The 19,876-nt window shown below is 38.4% G+C and overlaps 1 protein-coding gene across 5 annotated transcripts in view; it reads right to left on the minus strand.

Moving 5' to 3' along the window:
* The window catches only part of Nr3c2 (nuclear receptor subfamily 3 group C member 2), a 324,977-nt gene that overhangs the window by 76,527 nt on the left and 228,574 nt on the right, over positions 1-19,876 (minus strand). For all 5 annotated transcript variants that reach the window (XM_055609002.1, XM_055609005.1, XM_055609003.1 and 2 more), the window contains one exon: positions 12,493-12,609. In XM_055609002.1, coding sequence (XP_055464977.1) covers positions 12,493-12,609 — 117 coding nt within the window. The remainder of the gene's footprint in view (positions 1-12,492; positions 12,610-19,876) is intronic.

The raw sequence follows: 19,876 nt of genomic DNA on the forward strand, positions 1-19,876 counted from the left end.
TATCTATCTATCTATCTATCTATCTATCTATCTATCTATCTATCTATTTTTGTGGTGTTAAAGATTGGGCTCAGGTCTTCACAGTACTTTACCATTGAGCTACACTCCCAGCTCGGGAGATCTAATTTCAGTTCTTTGAGGAACCTCCATACTGTTCATCATCATGGCCATACTAATTTATGTTCTGATCAACAGTGTATAAAAGTTCATTTTTCTCCACATCTGTGTGACAGAAGAGGGCATCAGATCCCATTACAGATGATTGTGAGCTATGACTTGGTTGCTAGGAATTGAACTTAAGACCTCTTGTAGAGCAGCCAGTGCTCTTCACAGTTAAGTCGTCTCTCCAGCTACTGCCAGAATTTTAAAATAGCCAATCTACTAGGATGCCAGTTACCATATCTTAGTTCTGATCTGCATTTCCATCATGGCTAATGATGCTGAGTGTTTTTCCCCTTATGTTTGTTGGTTCCTTGAATTACTTCTTTCCCCTTCTGCAAACCAGATTGTTCTTTATTGTTGAAATGCTTGAGCTCCGTTTATACTCTGGACAGTGGCCTCTGTCAGATGAGTAGTCAGCAAGTAGCTTTGGTTCATGCAGGTTGTCCCTGAACTCTGTTGACTGTTTTGTTTGCGCTGGAGAAGCTTACTACTTTGGCTTTTAAAACTATCTTAATGCCATACGAGCAGTGCATTGATCAGAGCATTTCCATCAAGTGTCTGATAAATTCGGGACTATTGCCTTCCCACTCAGACACCCTCTTTCGTCACCCCTCTTATTAGTTTCCTTTGTCTTCCTACACAGTTTGCTACGATTTTCATGACACATGCAAGCATGATTTCATCTGTCTACATAAGCAGAGTCTCTTTCAGAAAGTTCTTGTCTATACACTTTGTCCTTTCAGAATTTCAGGCCATCCGTTAGGTCTTTGATCCATTTGGAAATGATGTTGGCCAGGGTAAGTGACTGACATCTAGCTTCATTCTTCTCCATGCTGATATCCAACTTCCCCAGGGTAAGTTACTGACGAGACTGTCTTTTCTCCTATCTATATTTTTGATGTCTTTGTCAAAACTCAGGCGACTGAGTGAGTTTACATCTGGGTCCTCAGTAGCAGCCCACTGATTTGGGTATCTGTTCTTGTGTTGGTATAATAATATTTTTGTGACAGTGGCTCTGTAGGATAACTTGTAGGCACAGTAGAACCACCATTATGGTTCTTTTTGCTCAAGGTGGCTTTGGTTACTCTGGAATTTGTAATGCCTCTCTATGAACGTTGAGATTGTTGTGTATTTTTTTCAGTCTTGGTCAAGAATGGTACTGGAATTTTAAAGAGGATTGCACTGAAGCTGCAGATTGCTTTTAGGAGTATATCCACTTCCTCAGTATCAGTTATTACAATCCATAAGCTCCTTCCAATGTCTTTTCAATTTCTTCCTTCAGCATTTTAAAGTTTTCACTGCAGAGGTCTTTCACTTCTTTGGTTAGGTTTATTCTAAGACATTTCCCCCCCTGTGAATGCAATTATTTTCCTGATTCCTTTCTCAGCACATTCTGTATTAGTACACACAGCCGTTGCTCTTCCTATGTTCAGTTTGCATCTACTACTCTGTTTCCAGTGTTCATCTGTTCTAAGGGTGCTGTGGTCACACCAACTACAGATAAGGACAGTTTGACTTATTCCTTTCTTATTTGTACCCATTCTGTTTCATTCTCTCATTGTTCTTGCTAAGATTTCAGGCACCATATTGCATAAGAGTGAAGAGAATGAATACCCTTGTCTTGTTAGATTTTAGTAGAAATGACTTGATTTTTCTCCCATTTAACACAAAGTTGGCTGTGGTTTGTCATTATTGTTGTGCTACATTTTCTAAGCTTATTCGGAGCTTGTATCATATAAAAATGTTGGAGTCTGCTAAAAGCCTCTTCTGCATTTATTGAGATAACTATGTGATTTCTGCCCTTGAGTCTATTTATGCAACATAATTATTCATTTTGTATGTTAACCCATTCCTACATTTCTAGAATAGAGCCAACATGATCATGGTGAATGATATTTTTGTTCTGTTCTTAAATTCATGCTTCACATGCTTCTCATAAATTTTATGTCTATATTCATCAGTAAGACTGGTGTGTGTGTGTCCTTTTTAGTTTGGGATAGAATGGTACTGGCTGCATAAACAAGAGTTGGTAGCATTTTTCCCTCTCCCCCCCTTCTGGGATTGTTTAACAAGTATTGTTGTTATCTCATGAGAGGTTTGGTAGGACTAATCAGTAAACTCATCTGGCCTGAGCACTTGGAGTGGAGAGATTTCCTTTCGTCATCTTTAAAATGATGGCTTTGGTCTCGTTGCTTGTTATAAATCTGTTTAAGCTGTTTCCTCATGGCAGTCTAACTTTGTCAGCTCCTATCAATCTAGAAATACATCCACTTCTTTCAGACTTTCCAACTTAGCGGAATACCAGTTTTTAAAGCATATCCTGATCAATTTTCTGAATTCCCTTGATATCTTTTGTAATGTCTCTGCCTTAGTTAGGGTTTCTATTGCTGTGCTAAAACACCATGACCTCAAAGCAAGCTGCAAAGGGAAGGGTTTATCTGGCTTATACTTCATGTCAAAGTCCATCACTGAAGAAATGAGGAGAGGAACTCAAACAGGCCAGGAACCTGGAGGCAGGAGCTGATTCAGAGGCCATGGAGGGGTGCTGCTTATTGGCTTGCTACTGGCTTGCTCCACTTGCTTTCATTTAGAATCTAGAATCCAGGACCACCAGCCCAGGATGGCACTACCCACAATGGGCAGGGCCCTCTGCAATCAATCACTAATTAAGGAAATGTCCTACAGGCTTGCCTGTAGCCCTGTAGCCTGTTCTTAAGCTTAATTTTTTTTTTAAAGACTTATTTATTTATTACATATACAGTGTTCTGCCTGCATTCCAGAAGAGGGCACCAGATTTCATACTGAGCCACCATGTGGTTGCTGGGAATTGAACTCAGGACCTTTGGAAGAGCAGTCAGCATTCTTAACCTCTGAGCCACATCTACAGCCCACTTTATTTTATTTTTAATTACACTTTATTTACTTTGTATCCCCCCTCTAGTTCCCTCCCTCCTCCCCTCCCAATCCCTCCCTTTCTCCCCCTTCTCCACGCATGCCCTTCCTCAAGTCCTATTTTTACGGAGGAATTTTCTTAATTGAAGTTCCTTTCTGTCAAATGCTTTTAGCTTTGTGTCGGTTTAACATAAAACTATCCAATATGGTCTCTTTAAGCAAGCAAGCAAACAAACAAATACTTTATTATAAAACCTTATTGTAAGTTTTATTATAAAAAAGTTACCCAGCAACCCTCTAGACTGCTGGAGTAGCCATTCAAAACAGAAGCTGTGAGGCATCACACTAGATTTTATACTTTTGCTAACAAATACATTTTTTTATGCACTTGGCTGCTGAGCTATCTCTACAGTGCTGGTTTCTGTATTTTCAAACTAACTATATTGAAAACTTTCAACTCCAAAATGAGGTCATTATTGATTTTGTTCCACGAAGCATAAAAACTAATTTTGTCATCTGCTTAATACAAATGAACACCTTTCTAACTTTAAATGTATGAATAAATTAAAATAAGAAGATAAAAATTAGAGTATTAATTTTTTCTGTAATTTAATGATGTCCATAATGAGATTGACTGATATTGTTATTAACCTAAATTGAAACATGCCTATTATACTCTGTTGATAATGCCTAGTTCCTTTCAAAAACTTGGGTCAAATCCTTCCTGCCCTAGATCTCCATGCTTTCTACTAAAGAGCCCTGTATGAGGCCACATCAGCTTGGGTGAGGAATAAGCAGGAAAGCACAACAGTCATTTTGGTCAGTCAGTGTGCCAGGAGACCGAGCCCGCACATAAGCCCTTTTCGGGTAATGACCCTTCACTGCTGGGAACCTCCTCTCGGCGGAATCCTCTGAATATAGGGCTCCAGGAGAGGGGTCTAGAGAAGGCTGGGGTAGGAAGGTACAGTGAAAACCCCAAGTGAGTGCGAGTCACAGGGTTAGAAGAAAGAAATGAGGCGGGTTGTGAGATAAGAGGAGAATCCAATAACGCAAAAGCCTGCTGTACTTTTACTGGTGCCCTGGTGCTTCACAGACAAAGTGCAGTGACAAATGCTCATAGCAGATTCCTCCATCTGAGAAAGCAGAGTGTGGTACCGCAAACAGCACAAAGGACCCTGCCCACTGTTCCAGAATAGGAGGACAACATGTGGACAGACCACAAGTGAAAAAGCCAGGGGAAAGAGTAAATGAGAGTACACGTATATCCAAGCATCACTTCCCTGCATAGCTGCGTTTTACGCTTTCAAAGATCCAGGGCAACTAGTCTACTCTGACGAGCTCGTTACGGCAAATGCACAAATGTGTGCACTTCTGTCATCAGGTATCCCCCTTCATCAAACAAGGCACCAACCCAACCAAAGGCCTCAGGAGAACGGAGAAAAATTTAATGTGTGTATTAGTTACCAATTATAATGATAAAATATTTGAAATAAAAAGTACGAAGAGTGAAACAATAGAGAAAATCTATACATTCTATGTGGGATCAATCCTGAAAACACCACAACTTTTCCTTCACAAATGTCCGAGGGATAAAAATACCAAGTGCTAATTCAACACATATATCAATATGGCCATTTATATAGATTTACCTAGACATGAAAATCAGAAGAGGGAGAAAACAGGGAGCAGGACAGGAGCCTATACAGAGGGCCTATGAAAGACTCTACCCAGCAAGGTATCAAAGCAGATGCTGAGACTCATAGCCAAACTTTGGTCAGAGTGCAGGGAATCTTATGAAAGAAGGGGGAGATAGAAAGACCTGGAGGGGACAGGAGCTGCACAAAGAGAGAAACAAAATGAAAAAATCTGGGCCCAGGGGTCTTTTCTGAGACTGATATTCCAACCAAGGACCATACATGGTGATAACCTAGAACCTCTGCACATATGTAGCCCATGGCAGCTCAGTGTTCAAGTGGCTGCCCTAGTAAGGGGAACAGGGATTGTCTCTGACATGAACTCAGTGGCTGGCTCTTTAATCACCTTCCCCTGAGGAGGGGCAGCCTTACCAGGCCACAGAGGAAGACAAGCAGCCAGTTCTCATGAGACCTGATAGGCTAGGTTCAGATGGAAGGGAAGGAGGACCTCCCCTACCAGTGGACTTGGGGAGGGGTAGAGGAGGAGATGAGGGAGGAAGAGTGGGATTTGGAGGGGCTGGGGGAGGGGTCTACAACTGTGATACAAAGTGAATAAATTGTAATTATTAAAAAATAAATTAATTAAAAATATAAAAAAAAGAAAATCCCCCAAACTTACTTTTAATTGATTTAGAAACAGGTGTTATTTCCCTCTCAGTTTTGGAAGTTCCACTGAAATTGTTTCCATTGTGTCAAAAGGAAAAAGAAATCCAAGAAACTTTCTATTTACAAGACTCTCTCACAAATGACTCCCTTTCGTTCTGCAGTGGCTGGACAGTCCGCTTCCAGAGACAGCCAAAGGCATCCACTCCCCTTTCTTACGGGACTTCCGATAGGCAGCCTCACTCACTGCCATGGAGCCTGCAGTCTCTCTCTGCAGATGTGCACTGTCTGAGTTTGTCGGCAACACCAACTAGCTTGGAAAGCTGCTGGCAAATGGAGCCAGATACCTCAGCTAAATCCTCCTGTGCCCCTGCTCCCTAACCCACTCCTGCTGTCAGCCTTACTCTTCCATTTGTTGATTTTTCCATCTTTTGTTTTCCCATCATCTTTCTATTTCAGTTTTAAGGGACTCCCCAACAGTGTGTGTGAAGGGTGTCTTAGCCATTCTCTCTCTCTCCTTCCTGTTCGGTGGGTAGCTCCTTTGAGTGTCTAGTTCAAGAATGCATCCATTCTTGGCTCAAAATTGTGAACTCTTTACTTTCTTTAAAATGATCATATCACTAACAAACAGGGAAAGAAGGAACAATCGTGTACCCATCATCCCACTTCACCAAAATTCCTTGCTAATCTCTTGACAGCAGCTCTCTGCATGCATGTGAAACTGTAATCACAGAATAAAAAAAGCCTAAATAATTTTGATTACTCTACTAAGTAATCTTGATGACTCCACTACTATAGTTTTCCCATGTTAGTCATTTTTTACAGAAAATATGTGTATATTAACAGTATATGCAAGCAAATCGTTCTTTGGTGGACGTTAAAAACACTACTAGACATTTCAACTGTGCTTGCCAAGGGCTTCTGTTCCTCTGGTAAGCCACTGGATCTCTGTAGCTCCTAAGAAGAAGCCATGAGATGGAGGTGTCATCTCAGCCATGGTATACTACTGGAGTATGTTTGTGCACTGTTTATTCAAATGCTGATTTCTATATGCAGAGACTTGGTTGAAGTCTGGACTTTGGTACTGCCATTTTTATGAAGCATCTCCTGTCCCAGTGTTATGTAAAACTTGTTCTCCAGCACTTCTGAGCCCCTACATTCTATACTGAGGCAAATAAATCTGGAAAGGTAGGTTACAAGTCAGAAAAAATAAGTAAAATGGCTAAGAGTCCTTATGATTCAGTTAAAAAAAATCAGAGTTGTATGCCATTGTTATGGTATTATGTGATTTTCCTGAATCTCTTAATATAGTTACTGACTCTTAATATGCACAAAGAGTTTTACATATATAGACTGCTAAACCTATTCCTGATAATGCAGAATTAACATCATTATTTATTCAGCTACTATAAGTAACCAGAAATAGAAATCATCCATTGTTTGTAACACATATCAGATCCCATACGGGTCTACTAGGCCCTCTAGCACAAGATAATGATAAAATTGATCATTTACTAATAGGAAATGTTTTAGAAGCTTCAGAATTTCATAACAAACACCATGTTAACATCGAAGGTTTAAAGAAAGATTTTTCTATCACTAGGCAACAAGCCAAGGATATTATAAGGAAATGTCCTACTTGTTTTTTGTATAACCAAACTTTATTACCTGTAGGAAGTAACCATAAAGGTACCTAAAGAAATGAAATTTGTCAAATAGTGTTTTATTTTGCAAATTCTGGAAAATTAAAATATGTGCACCCATACACACATTCAGGATTTCAATGCGCAACTGCTTTAAGTTCTGAAAAGGTTGATTTTGTTTATACATTTATTAGAAGTTATGCCTATTATGGGTATACCTGTACAAATTAAGACTAGCAATGCTCCAGCATATGTCTTTAGTAAAATAAGACAGCTTTTTACAATTACAATATAAAACATATTCTAGGTACACCACACAATCCTACAAGCAGTTGTAGAGAGATCTAATTGTATTTTAAAAGAGATGCTTAGTAAACAGAAAGGGGTAATAGAGATCCCCAGAGATAGATTACATAATGCTGTATTAACTTTAAGTTTTTTAAATGCTAATGAGCAGAAAAAATAGCTGCTGAGAGGCATTAGATCATGGAAAAAAACTTGCTAAACTAAATAACCTATTTACTTTAAGGATGTCTTAACTTCAGAATGGAAGACAGAAAATGTTTTGTTTTAGGGGAGAGGTTTTGCTTTTGCTTCAACAGGAAAAGAAAAGCTATACTAATTTCCTTCAAAATTAGTAAAGGTTAGATTTGACCATGGGAGACCTCTTGAAAAATCCTGACTGCAGACATGAAGGAAGAAATGAAGAAGAACAAGAAAACATGTAACATGATATGCGAATTCCTCTTCATGGGAACACCTCTGAGATTCACTGAGACATGTTTCTGTATAACCAATAAATCTTGTTAACTACAGAGTCCTCAGGACTTATGCCATCCTTCGATATGGTATGAAATAAAATCTGTATTATAGGTTATATAGTCCAAACAGATGCCTTTTGCCTGCTCAAACATAGGGAAGAGAATCATCTTTAGCTAAACTGTGCTTACTTAACATCCCATACAAATACTAATGAAAAAAAATTACCTTTAAATATTTATATGTTTACAGAACAAAAGGACCATACACCAAAGAAGACAAGACAAGTAGTCCAGATGATCCAACCTCACAGGCTGCCTCAGTGGTTGCTTCCCCAAAACTCTGTACACAGAACAGCTTAAACAACTAGCTTAAATGGTCCAGCCTCACAGACTGCCCCAGGCAGGATTTCAGTTAAGGCTTGCATTTTCCATTCACATAGAGACTGGACAAAAATGATATAACTAGCTCTTTTAGTACTTTACCATTATCTCAATTTTCTTAGGATACCAAAAAGGGAACATTGTCCCAGACAGCAGGAAGCAATTTTAGGAGAATAATGCACACATTTCCAAGAGGTGGGGTGGGTGACATTTAGTTGTTTGATGGGTGATGGATGTTTGTCCTCGTTTAAGTGGGGCTGGTTGCAAGTTGTTAATGTTCTTGGTCAGGGAGGAAATAAAATTAAAGAAGGTTAGATTCAATGATCACTTTTTCTCTTTATTTTCTTTCCTCTTTCCTCTTTTCTCTCCTATCTAGTATTAGGGGAAAAAGGAGGAGAAGGGATGAAAGGAAAAAAGGAAGGATATATGAATAATAGAATAAAAAGGCAGATTATTGAATCTACTTTTAAACTAAAGAACATTCAACAAGCCAACAATTTTACATTGGTTTGGATATTTGTATATTGATATAAATTTAATGTTATTTTTGTTACAATATACTGTATATATGTTTTAACCCTTGTTTAAGATATTGTCCTATCTAATTCATTCAAAAATGTAATGTGAAGTTCTACTCCTTCTGAAAGCTACTATTATAAACTGTTTAGGATAATTAAAAATGCAATTTAGTAGTCAGCCAATCAAACTTGTGGTCTTATTAGGTACTAGTTTAGTTAACTACGGAAATAAACTTTATTTAGCCTCCTGTGGATGTTTTAAAGTTAATCAGATAGTAAATATTTAGAAACAAGCAACATTTGCTTCCATTGATGACAGTATGCTGTCCAAACTACAAAAGTTGGACATGCAGGGAAGTCAAACCAATCTTTGCAAGGACAACATAGGCAAGTCCTTCATAATTCCTGCTTCAAACACACACACACACACACACACACACACACACACACATACACACACACACACACACACACACACACAGATACTCTGGGACAGATAGCTGAAGATGATGCTCCAGCATAAAGGAACCTTAGGTGACTGTCTAGGATGCCAATTGTCTCTGTCATCGCTGTCATTTCTATAGTTTTGGAAGCTGCTTGCTCTGTACTTCCTGTTTGCTCAGGTAATATTAAACCTTCTCAGGTCTCTGATGGGGTTGAAGACTAGATAGTTATAGTCTCACAACTAAGCTTGAATTTTTTAGGATTTTTAAAAAAGTTTTCAAGTATAAAAAGATATTTATAGGTTGATAGATACAAGTTATGATAGAAAATGATTTAAGTTCAGATCTCTGAACTCACCAAGATAGGATAAATAATAGATTACTTTCTCTAAGGTCGCCAAACATAAATGAACTGGACGCTGTGAATGTAATTCTTACCTGACAGTTTCAACGATTGTTCTTATTTTATCTATAGTTTGTTAATGTAAGAGGAAGAGTCTTTTACTGGACTAACAGGTGGGGATGTTGGAGGATGCTTTTATGCACTGTGTATTCAGGTGGTCATTTCTGTACACAGGGATCTGGTGGCCTGGACTTTTGACAATGTAATTTTTTGAAACGTCTTCTGTCTCAATGTTGTGTAAAACTTGTTCTCCATCACTTCTGATTGGTTAATAAAGAGCTGAACAGCCAATAGTTGGGCAGGGGACTCCTGGGGTCCAGGGAGAGAGAGTGCGTATCTCAGGTAGGGACCTAGAAGTTGCCACAAGCGTGGAGAAGAAGCAGTCAAGGTGAGACTCAGCTGGTAGGCGACAGGATCGTGGTTGGGAAGTAGGCCAGACCAGCAGAGTTGGGATAGAGTAGCTCAGTACCTGCCCAGCTATGGTATCTGAAGCTTTTAATAAATACAATAGGTCTCTGTGTTATTATTTAGGAGCTAGGATGGACATAGAAAAGCACGAATTTACAGTGTCCTATGGATCTGGTGGGATCTTTAAAGGGCATGCTGCAGTGGGAGGTCTTCGGATTCTGGGGCTTGAGCTCCTTCCTCTTTTTTTCATGTCACCATGGTTTTACCTCATGCCACTCTCATAACCTATTGCCCTGCCACACCTCAAAAGGATAATCATAGCCTGACAGCTGTGCAATTGTGAGCCTAAACAAAACTTTCATCTTTATAAGCTCATTGTCTTAATAATCTGTTATAGTACTGGGGAACTGACCAGTGCAGCCAGAACGCACACCGAGTGACCACTTCCTTTTCTCTGTGAAGTCACTCATTCAGTTCTTGCCACAACCCAGTCAATCACTAGGCTGGTCAATAGATGCAGAAGGTAAGGACACTAGGCATAGGCTAGAGGTGATCTGTCTATGGCTACAAGACTAAGAGGGGGCAGAACAGATGTTCCTGCCTATCCCTCTCATCATATCATTCTTTCTGAGGTCCTGGTAAAGGTCATGACATGCTTTCATCTTCACCATCTTCCCTAGCCAACATTCTCTTCCCCTTGACTCCTAAGAGTTTCCTCACTCCACAGGCATCCATGTTTACTGCCAACTAGCCAGCCAGCAGATTCATTCACCAAGCAAAGGGAGAATGAAATAATATTTTATTACATTTAAAAAATATTTTATTTCTTTATATATGTAATGTGCATATGATACAGGGTTCTAATATAACTTAAAATTCAAAGGTGCACAGAATATGTGGTAGTAATCAGGTCTTCCTGTATATCCTACTGCTTTTCAAAATAGATATTCAATCCAAAATATATAAATACCCTATTTTGCAACCTTAATTTGTTTTTGCTGAACGACACTGTGGAGATAAGTTTGTGTCAGCACATATAAACCTCACTTGGTTTTTGTTAATATTGGAAGTGTTCTGCAGTTTAACAAATCCTAAACACATGCATATTTAACATACCATATTTTATTCACCAATCATTTTATTTTATTTTATCTCTTTAAATTTATTATTTACTTTTAATTTAAATATAAATATTAGTAAAAAGATCTTTCGTATAAATAAAAATATCACACATAAAAATAAACCAAACATATATATATGTTTTTATTTTTATATATATATATAAATATATATTTTTATATATTTATATATAATATATATATTATAAATATATATTATATATATATTTAAAAATGGTACTAGAAATGGAAGCTCTGAAGTATCTCATTACATTTTACAATTTCAGTATTGAATATATTTTATTTATTGTCCTGGCTAATTTTATATTGATTTGACACAAACTAGAGTCATCTGAAAGGTGGGAACTCAATGAAAAACTCCTTCCAGATCTGTTTCTGGTTGTTCTGTCATTCCATCTGATAAACAGCACAGTGTGCTGCAGGTTTCTTTCCTGACTCTATTTGTATGATATATTTTACTATGTAGTAGGGTTGGTTCCGATCCATGAACACTGTGGTTCTCAGTGATTTATTCTTTCCAGTTCTTTTGGTGAACCTCAATCATTTTACAGTAGTTTTCTCTCATAAATGTTACTCTTGGGATTAAGAATACATTCCTCTTATGGCCAACTGTTGGGCAGAGTGCATGGAAGCTTATGTAAGAAGTGGGAAATAGTAAGATCTGGAGAGGACAGGAACTCCACAAGGAGAGCAACAGAACCAGAAAATTTGGACACAGGGGTCTTCCCAGAGACTCATACTCCAACCAAGTACCTTGCATGGAGATAACCTAGAACCCCTGCACAGATGTAGCCCAAGGCAGTTCAGTGTCCAAGTGGGTTCCATAGTAATGGGAAGAGGGACTGCCTCTGACATAAACTGATTGGCCTGATCTTTGATCACCTCCCCCTGAGGGGGGAGCAGCCTTACCAGGTTACAGAAGATGACAATGCAGCCACTCCTGATGAGATCTGATAGTCTAAGATCAGAAGGAAGGAGAGGAGGACCTCCCCTATCAGTGGACTTGGGGAGGGGCATGCATGCAGAAAGGGGAGGGAGGGTGGGACCGGCAGGGGAGGAGGGAGGGGCTTATGGGGGGATACAAAGTGAATAAAGTGTAATTAATAAAAAAATAAAAATTAAAAAAAGAATACATTCCTCTATGTGATGTGCTATCATCTGGAGACAGAGATGATAATCACCAACTATAATTTTATGCAAAAAGTAATTATTTTTGTTTTGATTTTGGCTAAAGATCCCATTCTCGAATCTTAGCAAACCATTGCCATCCCCTTTAATTCCAGCTAGGAAATATTTCTCTGTGAAAACATGTCACCATGAAAACGAAGATTTCTTTTGACGAATCTTTGGACGTTTTGCTTCACGTTAGCCGCACCTTCAGTTTGGGCAGTTCACAGGCTCTACTGATGGTACAATGCATATCAAGCTAAGCCCACCACACTCACCTCCTAAGTTCATACCAGCTTGAAGACATTTCTGGAGTCTGCAGGCAGGACAATTCTTTCGCCGAATCTTATCAATGATGCAGTCATTTCTTCCAGCACATAAATAGTTGTGTTGCCCTGATATAATAATAATAATAATAACAAAATGTTAAAACAACAACTACAAGACTAGAATAGAATAGTAACTCGTATAATCAGAATAGGGTCTTCCTCTTTCTACTTTGGTATTTCTTCTTCAATACTGTAATGCAAACAGGTCTTATGGATAATTTGGGCAAGAGGTTGGCAACTTAACATGAGTAAGACTCTATCTTCCTTGTAACAAAACTGTATGTCAAACAGATTCTTAGATAGGAAGAGAAGCCACCTTCTCCCACTATTTGATTTTACTAAGAGCTACATGTGGAGTGAATTTCTTTCAAACATAACCGCACCAATCCAAGTAGAGGCCAGACTGCAGCTTTAAGTTGCAAAGCCTGCTTACCACTGACACATACAATTTTACCACTAAGACTTTTAAATTCACAGTAGGCAATGGTGGTCTTTCATTCTGTGAGCCTACCTGGAACTAAACAGAAATCAAATGTGGACACAGCACAGCCTCACAGAGTGGTGCCTATTGGCAGAACACGGAACTGTAGCCTGGTTCTATTACTCCTTTGTTTACTTAAACCTATCTGCTGAATATCCAGATACTTGGTGAAGCAATGGGATGAAGCTACCAGGTGCCAGGCTGGCCAGGGTCTCTACTTGTGCTAACTTTCATCTGACCGGTGGGAGAAGAGACAGCAGACAAGGCTGTCAGATATTGTGAACGTCACCGAGGCAGTATGGACTGGGGAGGAAAGGAAAGAACACGTTTCTCCTCTTGGTTAGTGTTCCAGGAAGCCCTAACAGCAAGGTAATTTTAAAATAAAAATGTAAAGATCCTTCAATGTACCTGTGGGGACACCATGGCCGAGGGAAGGACAAACAATGTAGAAAATTGGTATTGGTACTGGGTGGTTTTAAGGAAGAGTATGGGCACAAGAGTGACTGAATGAGAGCAGAGGACATGAGGGTCCAGGGCTAACACAAGCCTTTCTGGAAGGCCTTAGAGGTCAGATTAGTGCTTTGGATGTTATTCCGGGTGATAGGAGAAGCCCCTGGACTCGAGAGCTTGAAGGAGGGCCATGCAGTTGCCAGATGGAAGACGTCACAGTGGCTAGACAAAGGCTAGAGACCTACAATGACAGAACGCAATGGCTAGATTTTAGGAAAGGGTGAAAGGGGCTGTATGAGTGCGATCAGGTTAAAGGGCAGATTCTAGAGGAACCCTGAAGATAGATCTAATAAGAGTTTTGGTGAGTTGAAGGCTTAAGATCCTGCACTAGCCAGCTAGAACAATGACCTGCCTTTAACTACAGTGGGAAGATGGTAGCGCTTGTGGTTTGGGGGGAATTACCCCAGCTTGGTCTTGGACATGATAAGTCATACATTTTCAAGAAAAAGTGTTGGCAGCTAGGTGTTCAGGCATGGCCTGAGGAAGAGGTCAGGGCTGGACATACTTTCAGTTCAGGCTGTTACAGTAAGTCAGGAGGCTGGGTGAGAGCATGCGTTGACTGAGCACAGACAGAAGAGAGGTCTGATGGTGACTCATGAACACAAGTGAATACTAGACAGTCCCACTGATGACTATAATACAGTGAACAGGTTAGGTTAGACTTCTTCTGCAACCATTAATATCATGTCCATTTGGTGGATAATTTCGAATTATAATAAACATATAACATAAATAACATATATTCCTAATACAATATATCACTTAAAACAATTTAACTTGAAGTGCTACCTCTGTAACAGTCTAATAAATCTTAATAACAACAATAAAATAATACTAATAGAATAGGGAAACCTAAAAAAATGAAGAAATTAAATCTTCCCATCATAATAAACTAAGAGTATTTTTTTCTTTTAGGCTATAGATTTTTTTTTTAATAAACAGAAAGCAATTACAAATGATAATATAACCAAGAGGCTTCTTTTTTTAAAATGAAAAACCCAAGCCTCTAATATAGTGGTATCTTACTTAAGCCTTAGGAAAAGCTGGTGTGCAAGCCAGGGAATTGTCACTACTCTTTTTTTCCAAAAGAAACTCAAGCTGAATCGGTAAAGTGATGAAACTGAATCAGAAGCACAGTCCAGAAAGCCTGGCGGAGCTGGTCTTCCTCGAGGCCTTAGGGCTTTCTAAAGAGCAGTTGGCGATATGATTTGCTGGTGGTCTAAGAGCATGTGGAAAGTGCTCTTTGGAAATAATAAACAATGGAACCTCCTTTGAGTCAAGCACACTCATTTTACCAAGCAGAATTTCCATCGGCAACTGGCATTATGAACCCTCACATCGCATGAGACTGAATGCCCAGCCGCAGGTTTGAGTCAACTTTAACGAAATAACAAAATGTAATTTTAGTTTATTTCAATTCACCAAGGATCTGTGGGAGACCACCTATGTGCAAAGGCCACATAACTTGCATAAGGCATTAGTCTCATAGGGTGTAAGTTTCTTTCCATTTCTAAAGATGGATAATAAATGCAACCAAGGCTCATTGGCATATAAGAGTGAGCAAGAAATGGTTTCCATCTTATATGCACACGGAAGATTTTTCTGTCTTCTTTTTAAATGGGTGGCTTTCAAAGGCAGGGTGGGTGATCAGTATCCTTTCAAGGTACAGGATCCTACACCAAGGGCAGAATGCTCTCCTTCCTAGTCTATGTTCCACCTGCCCCAGACAGAACAGGAGAATCGCAGGAGACGACTGCAGACAATTCTCTCATACACTTCTTTAGTTGTACAAACATTAAAGATTTGTAAAATCTAATTAAACTTTAAACAAGTGTGTACAGGTTTTGCCTGTGCGTCTGTCTGGGCACCACATGTATGCTTGGGTGCCTGGGGAGGCCAGTAGAGGGTACCAGATCCTCTGTAACTGAGATTAGAATTGTTTGTGAACCCTCATGTTGGTGTTAGAAATTGAACCTGTGTCCTTTGGAGGATCAGCCAGTGCTCTTAACCAGAGCTGACTCTTTAGCCCCCAGTGTTAAAAATCTGAATTGCACTTATACAAATGTGTGATTTGTGTCTCATCCTTTAGTCCCTATTACATCCACAAGAACAGATGAGAGAGAGAAAGAGAGAGAGAGAGAGAGAGAGAGAGAGAGAGAATGTCCAGATGACTTCAATGCTGTTTATTTCCTTTTTAAAGCCCATGCTCTCTTAGTGTTAAGACAGCCAGCCCAGAAGAAGCCACATCTTATGCTATGCAGGATAAATAAGCTTTTACAGAAATACTAACATAGGTAGACAGTCGGAATCCTGAGCAGTAGCGGTGGCCAGGAATGACAGGAAGGGACTCAGCAGTCATCAACAGGCTCTGAGATGCTAGTGCAGATTTCTGCTTTACAGAATGTCAGGTCTAGAGCCATGCTTCAGAAAGACTAATCTAAGGTTATATGACAGGTTAGTAGAGTGGAAGTTGGGGCCACAGGGCCACTGTTACCGTTCCCATGAAAGCTCAGAGATGCCGATATAAAAATTAGTATCTGTACACTAGTCAGCATGCAAAGCCACATTAATAATTTGTGGTTAAACAGAAAGCTAAATGGCTGAGAAAAATAAACTTCATTTCTCATTGAGTTATATTCACCTGTGAAGGCAATTCTACATTTAAGCAATGACATAACAGCTTATAGTTGATAACTCTCCTGCAGATACTTATAAACTTTCCAACAAAGGGATAGGGTGAAAAATTTAAAGGTACCTAGGAGTGACCAAATCCAGGGAGACATTGGAGGGAAACTGACTACTAAAAATAGAATCCCCATAGGCAAGGCTTTGTGGCTCGCCAGGTTTTCCCTAAGAGCGTTGTGATCCATGTAATACAAGACATGTAGAAACAAACCAAGCAAAAAAAAAATCAATCCATCCAAACAAACAAAAACAGAAACAAAACAAACCCTCAATCTTGCGAGAGCAAAACAACAACAACAATAACAAAACAAACAAACAAACAAACCAGGACTTAGGACTACTGTAAAAGATGGAGCTGGAAAGAGAAAAAGCTGGAAAGGAAGGCAGGTGAGAGGGGGGTAGAGACTCCAGACATGATCCTAAGTCATCGCATCAAACAGGGCAAAGTATAACTTAAGGCTGAAGTAGATGAACAGGTAGCTCAGAGCTCGCTCTGATGGGAGCAGAGCTTGAGTTCCACAGAGTTAAGGAGACACAGAGACTTCTGACTTTCCTTTGAAATCCTACAAGGAAGTATTGTACCTCACAATTAGGGCATAATAGAATCCCCAAAAGCAAAAAGAAAATTTTTTAGAAGGCTCTAAAATTTCAAGGTGATGTGCCAGTGATTTAATTCACTACTAGATTAAAACACTTCATCTCTCACAGAAATATAACAAAACCCAGAATTTTCAGAATAACCAGACTACAATAAAAATTAGGAACATATAAATAGAAAAACACAAGCCAAAGTCAATGGAAGAAATAAGTCAGTGGAAAAAGCTTTATAAATAACCTAAACGCTGGAATATTGGAAGCACCTTGGAGTTAGAGCACGCTAAGAAAAAAAAAAGATAGCTACAAGGATTAAAGAAATGAGGGCTAGTGATGTAGAACCTGAAAACAATGCAGAGAGACATACAAGCAAGAGACAGATGGAACTCTAGGAACTGAAATGTGTAGCAGTTAAGAATTATTGTGTAAAATTATCAAGATACTGGATGCTCAATGTCAATGAAATTAAATAAATATAACCAGAAATTGCTCAAACTGAAACACAAAGCAGAAAATAATTAAACAATGAATGAATGAAACATCAGTAGTATGTGGGATAACACAAATTATTTAGGACATATGTAATTAGAGTTCCAGACTAAAAGAAAGAATAGATCAGAAGAGTATATGCGAAGACATTCTAATTTAATGTTCTAATGCCAAAATGTAAACAGAAACAAAATAACTGAAACATGACACAGTCAAATGTCTGAAATACAAAAATAAAGATAAAATTCTTAAAACAGGTGTATATGGTGGGGAAAACTATATTACACAAAAGGAGCAAGGCTGAATAATAATTATTTTTTATCAAAACAACTGTGGCCAGAGCTAATGGTCAATTACCCAAGGGTATATAAGCCAGCATGAACTAGGTTAAAAAAATGAGGACTTAAAGTTGAGTTGCATGTATGGGCTGAGGATAGACCTGGGAGGAGTTGGAGGAGAGGGTGAATATAATCAAACTACAAATGTATGAAATTTTCAAAAATTAATAAAAATATGGATTAAAACAATTGAGGCCAGAAAGATGCTATTCTGTGTCTTTAAAGACTATCAATTTTTAATTTAAAAATAGTTCTCCTAATCAAGGAGAAATGAAGATTTCCCCCTTTGAATAAACAAGAGCTAAGACAATTTTTTCAGTGGCAGAATTTCATTGTAAGAAATAAAAAGCAAAGTACTTCATATTTAAGAAAATACATAATTGGTATTAATCAATTAGAAATTTGAGCATACAGAAAAAGTAAGAATTGAAGATTTTATTTGAATGGGAAGATCCAATGGGAATCTTTGAATGGGAAGATTTTATTTGAGAAAAATAATAAAAACACATTATGTTCGAAATACACATATACAAAATGCCTGTCAATACAGCACTAAGAATGGAATGGGATAGGAAAAAAAAATTCCACTGCTGTAAGTTTTGAATGTTACATTTGAAATGGTATAGATGAATTCTAGGAAGTCTATGGCAATAATGATAATAATAGCATCACTTAAATCATTAGGAATTTATATTCACTGTCCCCTTTTCAAAACTCTGAGATGAAGTGTTGAAATCTGTGTTTCATGTAACCATAAATTTGATGCACATTCAGAAACAAATCTATACAACACTACAAAAACAATAAGGAATGCAATGTGAGAGACAGTAGAGGTATGAAAGAGAATACTGAAAGAAATAAATTCAAGGGTAAACAAAAGAGAAATAAGTGAACAATTAACATGGGAAGCAAAAAAAAAAGTCAAAGATATAAACCCAAGCATAAATGCATAAATTCTATTAAATATAAATGGCCTAAATATTTGAAAGTCAAAGGTGGTGGACTAGTTTAAAAATCAAGATGCAGTATGTGCTCAGGTGCACTCTAAACATAAAAACACTGAGATGTTATAGACCAAAGAGTAGAAAAACAAATGTACAATGCAAACAGTAAGTGTAAAAAGGCTGATGTGACTACATTAGAATTAGACAAAGAAGACCTTAAAACAGTACTGCTGGAAATAGAGAATACGATTTATACTGATCAAACTGGAATTATAACCACCCCAAATACACAGACACATAATAACAGATCATATATATATTCAATCAAATGAAAACTGAGAGCAAATATATACTTATATTCATAACTGGAAATATTAAAAGCTATCAGCAACTGGGAAAGCAACTATTATCTAGATAGTCAGGGAGAGTACATAGGATTTGAATGCTATTATTAAACACTTCACCTTACCCCCTTTTGGGTGACCCAAATACATATTTTGTTTCAATCACATGTAGGAAAATATGAGATAGAATTGTGAAAGGGCTGAAGTTATGTAGATAATTTAAAGACATGTACAAATGAAACACACACACAAATAAGAGGCCCATGTCATTGAAAATAAGGCAACATATTTATAAGTAATTTATGTGTCAAAGAGAAAATCATATGGTAAACAATTGACTATTTTAAATTCAATAAAAATGGAAACAACGTAAGTTCATGCGATTCATCAAAATTAGCACATAGGGAAAATATTTTAGGCTTATATGCTTATATTAAAAAAGTGTGAAATTTAAGATCTAAGAGTCTACCTGCAGAAACTTAGAAGAGAAACCAAGCCCCAAATAAATAATTCATAAGATAATAAAGTACAGAAAAGAGACAAGAAACCTAGAGAAAACCAAACCAGTTGTTTCTCCATCTAGAGAAACATGTTAGTTCACTGCAGGGAGCTGGAAATGGGCTCATTTCTTCTCACTCCAGACACCACAGAGTACCTTGTGAGAGTGTAGAATCTGTCTCAGAAAATCTAGCTCAGTCATTGCTCAGGTCCAGTGCAGTGATCAGTCTTACCACAAGGGGGCCAGAAACTGGAAGTAAAGAGCAGGAAACAGGTGTGTGTGTGAGTGTGTGCGTGTGTGTGTGTGTGTTTGTGGTGGTGTGTGTGGTGGTGTGTGTGTGTGAGTGTGTGTGTGGTGTGTGGTGTGTGTGTGTGTGGTGTGTGTGTGTGTGGTGTGTGTGTGTTTGTGGTGGTGTGTGTGTGTGAGTGTATGTGGTGTGTGTGTGTGTG

The sequence above is a fragment of the Psammomys obesus genome, unplaced genomic scaffold (assembly GCF_907164565.1).
Source record: "Psammomys obesus unplaced genomic scaffold, mPsaObe1.curated_primary_1811, whole genome shotgun sequence".
NCBI lineage: Eukaryota > Metazoa > Chordata > Mammalia > Rodentia > Muridae > Psammomys > Psammomys obesus.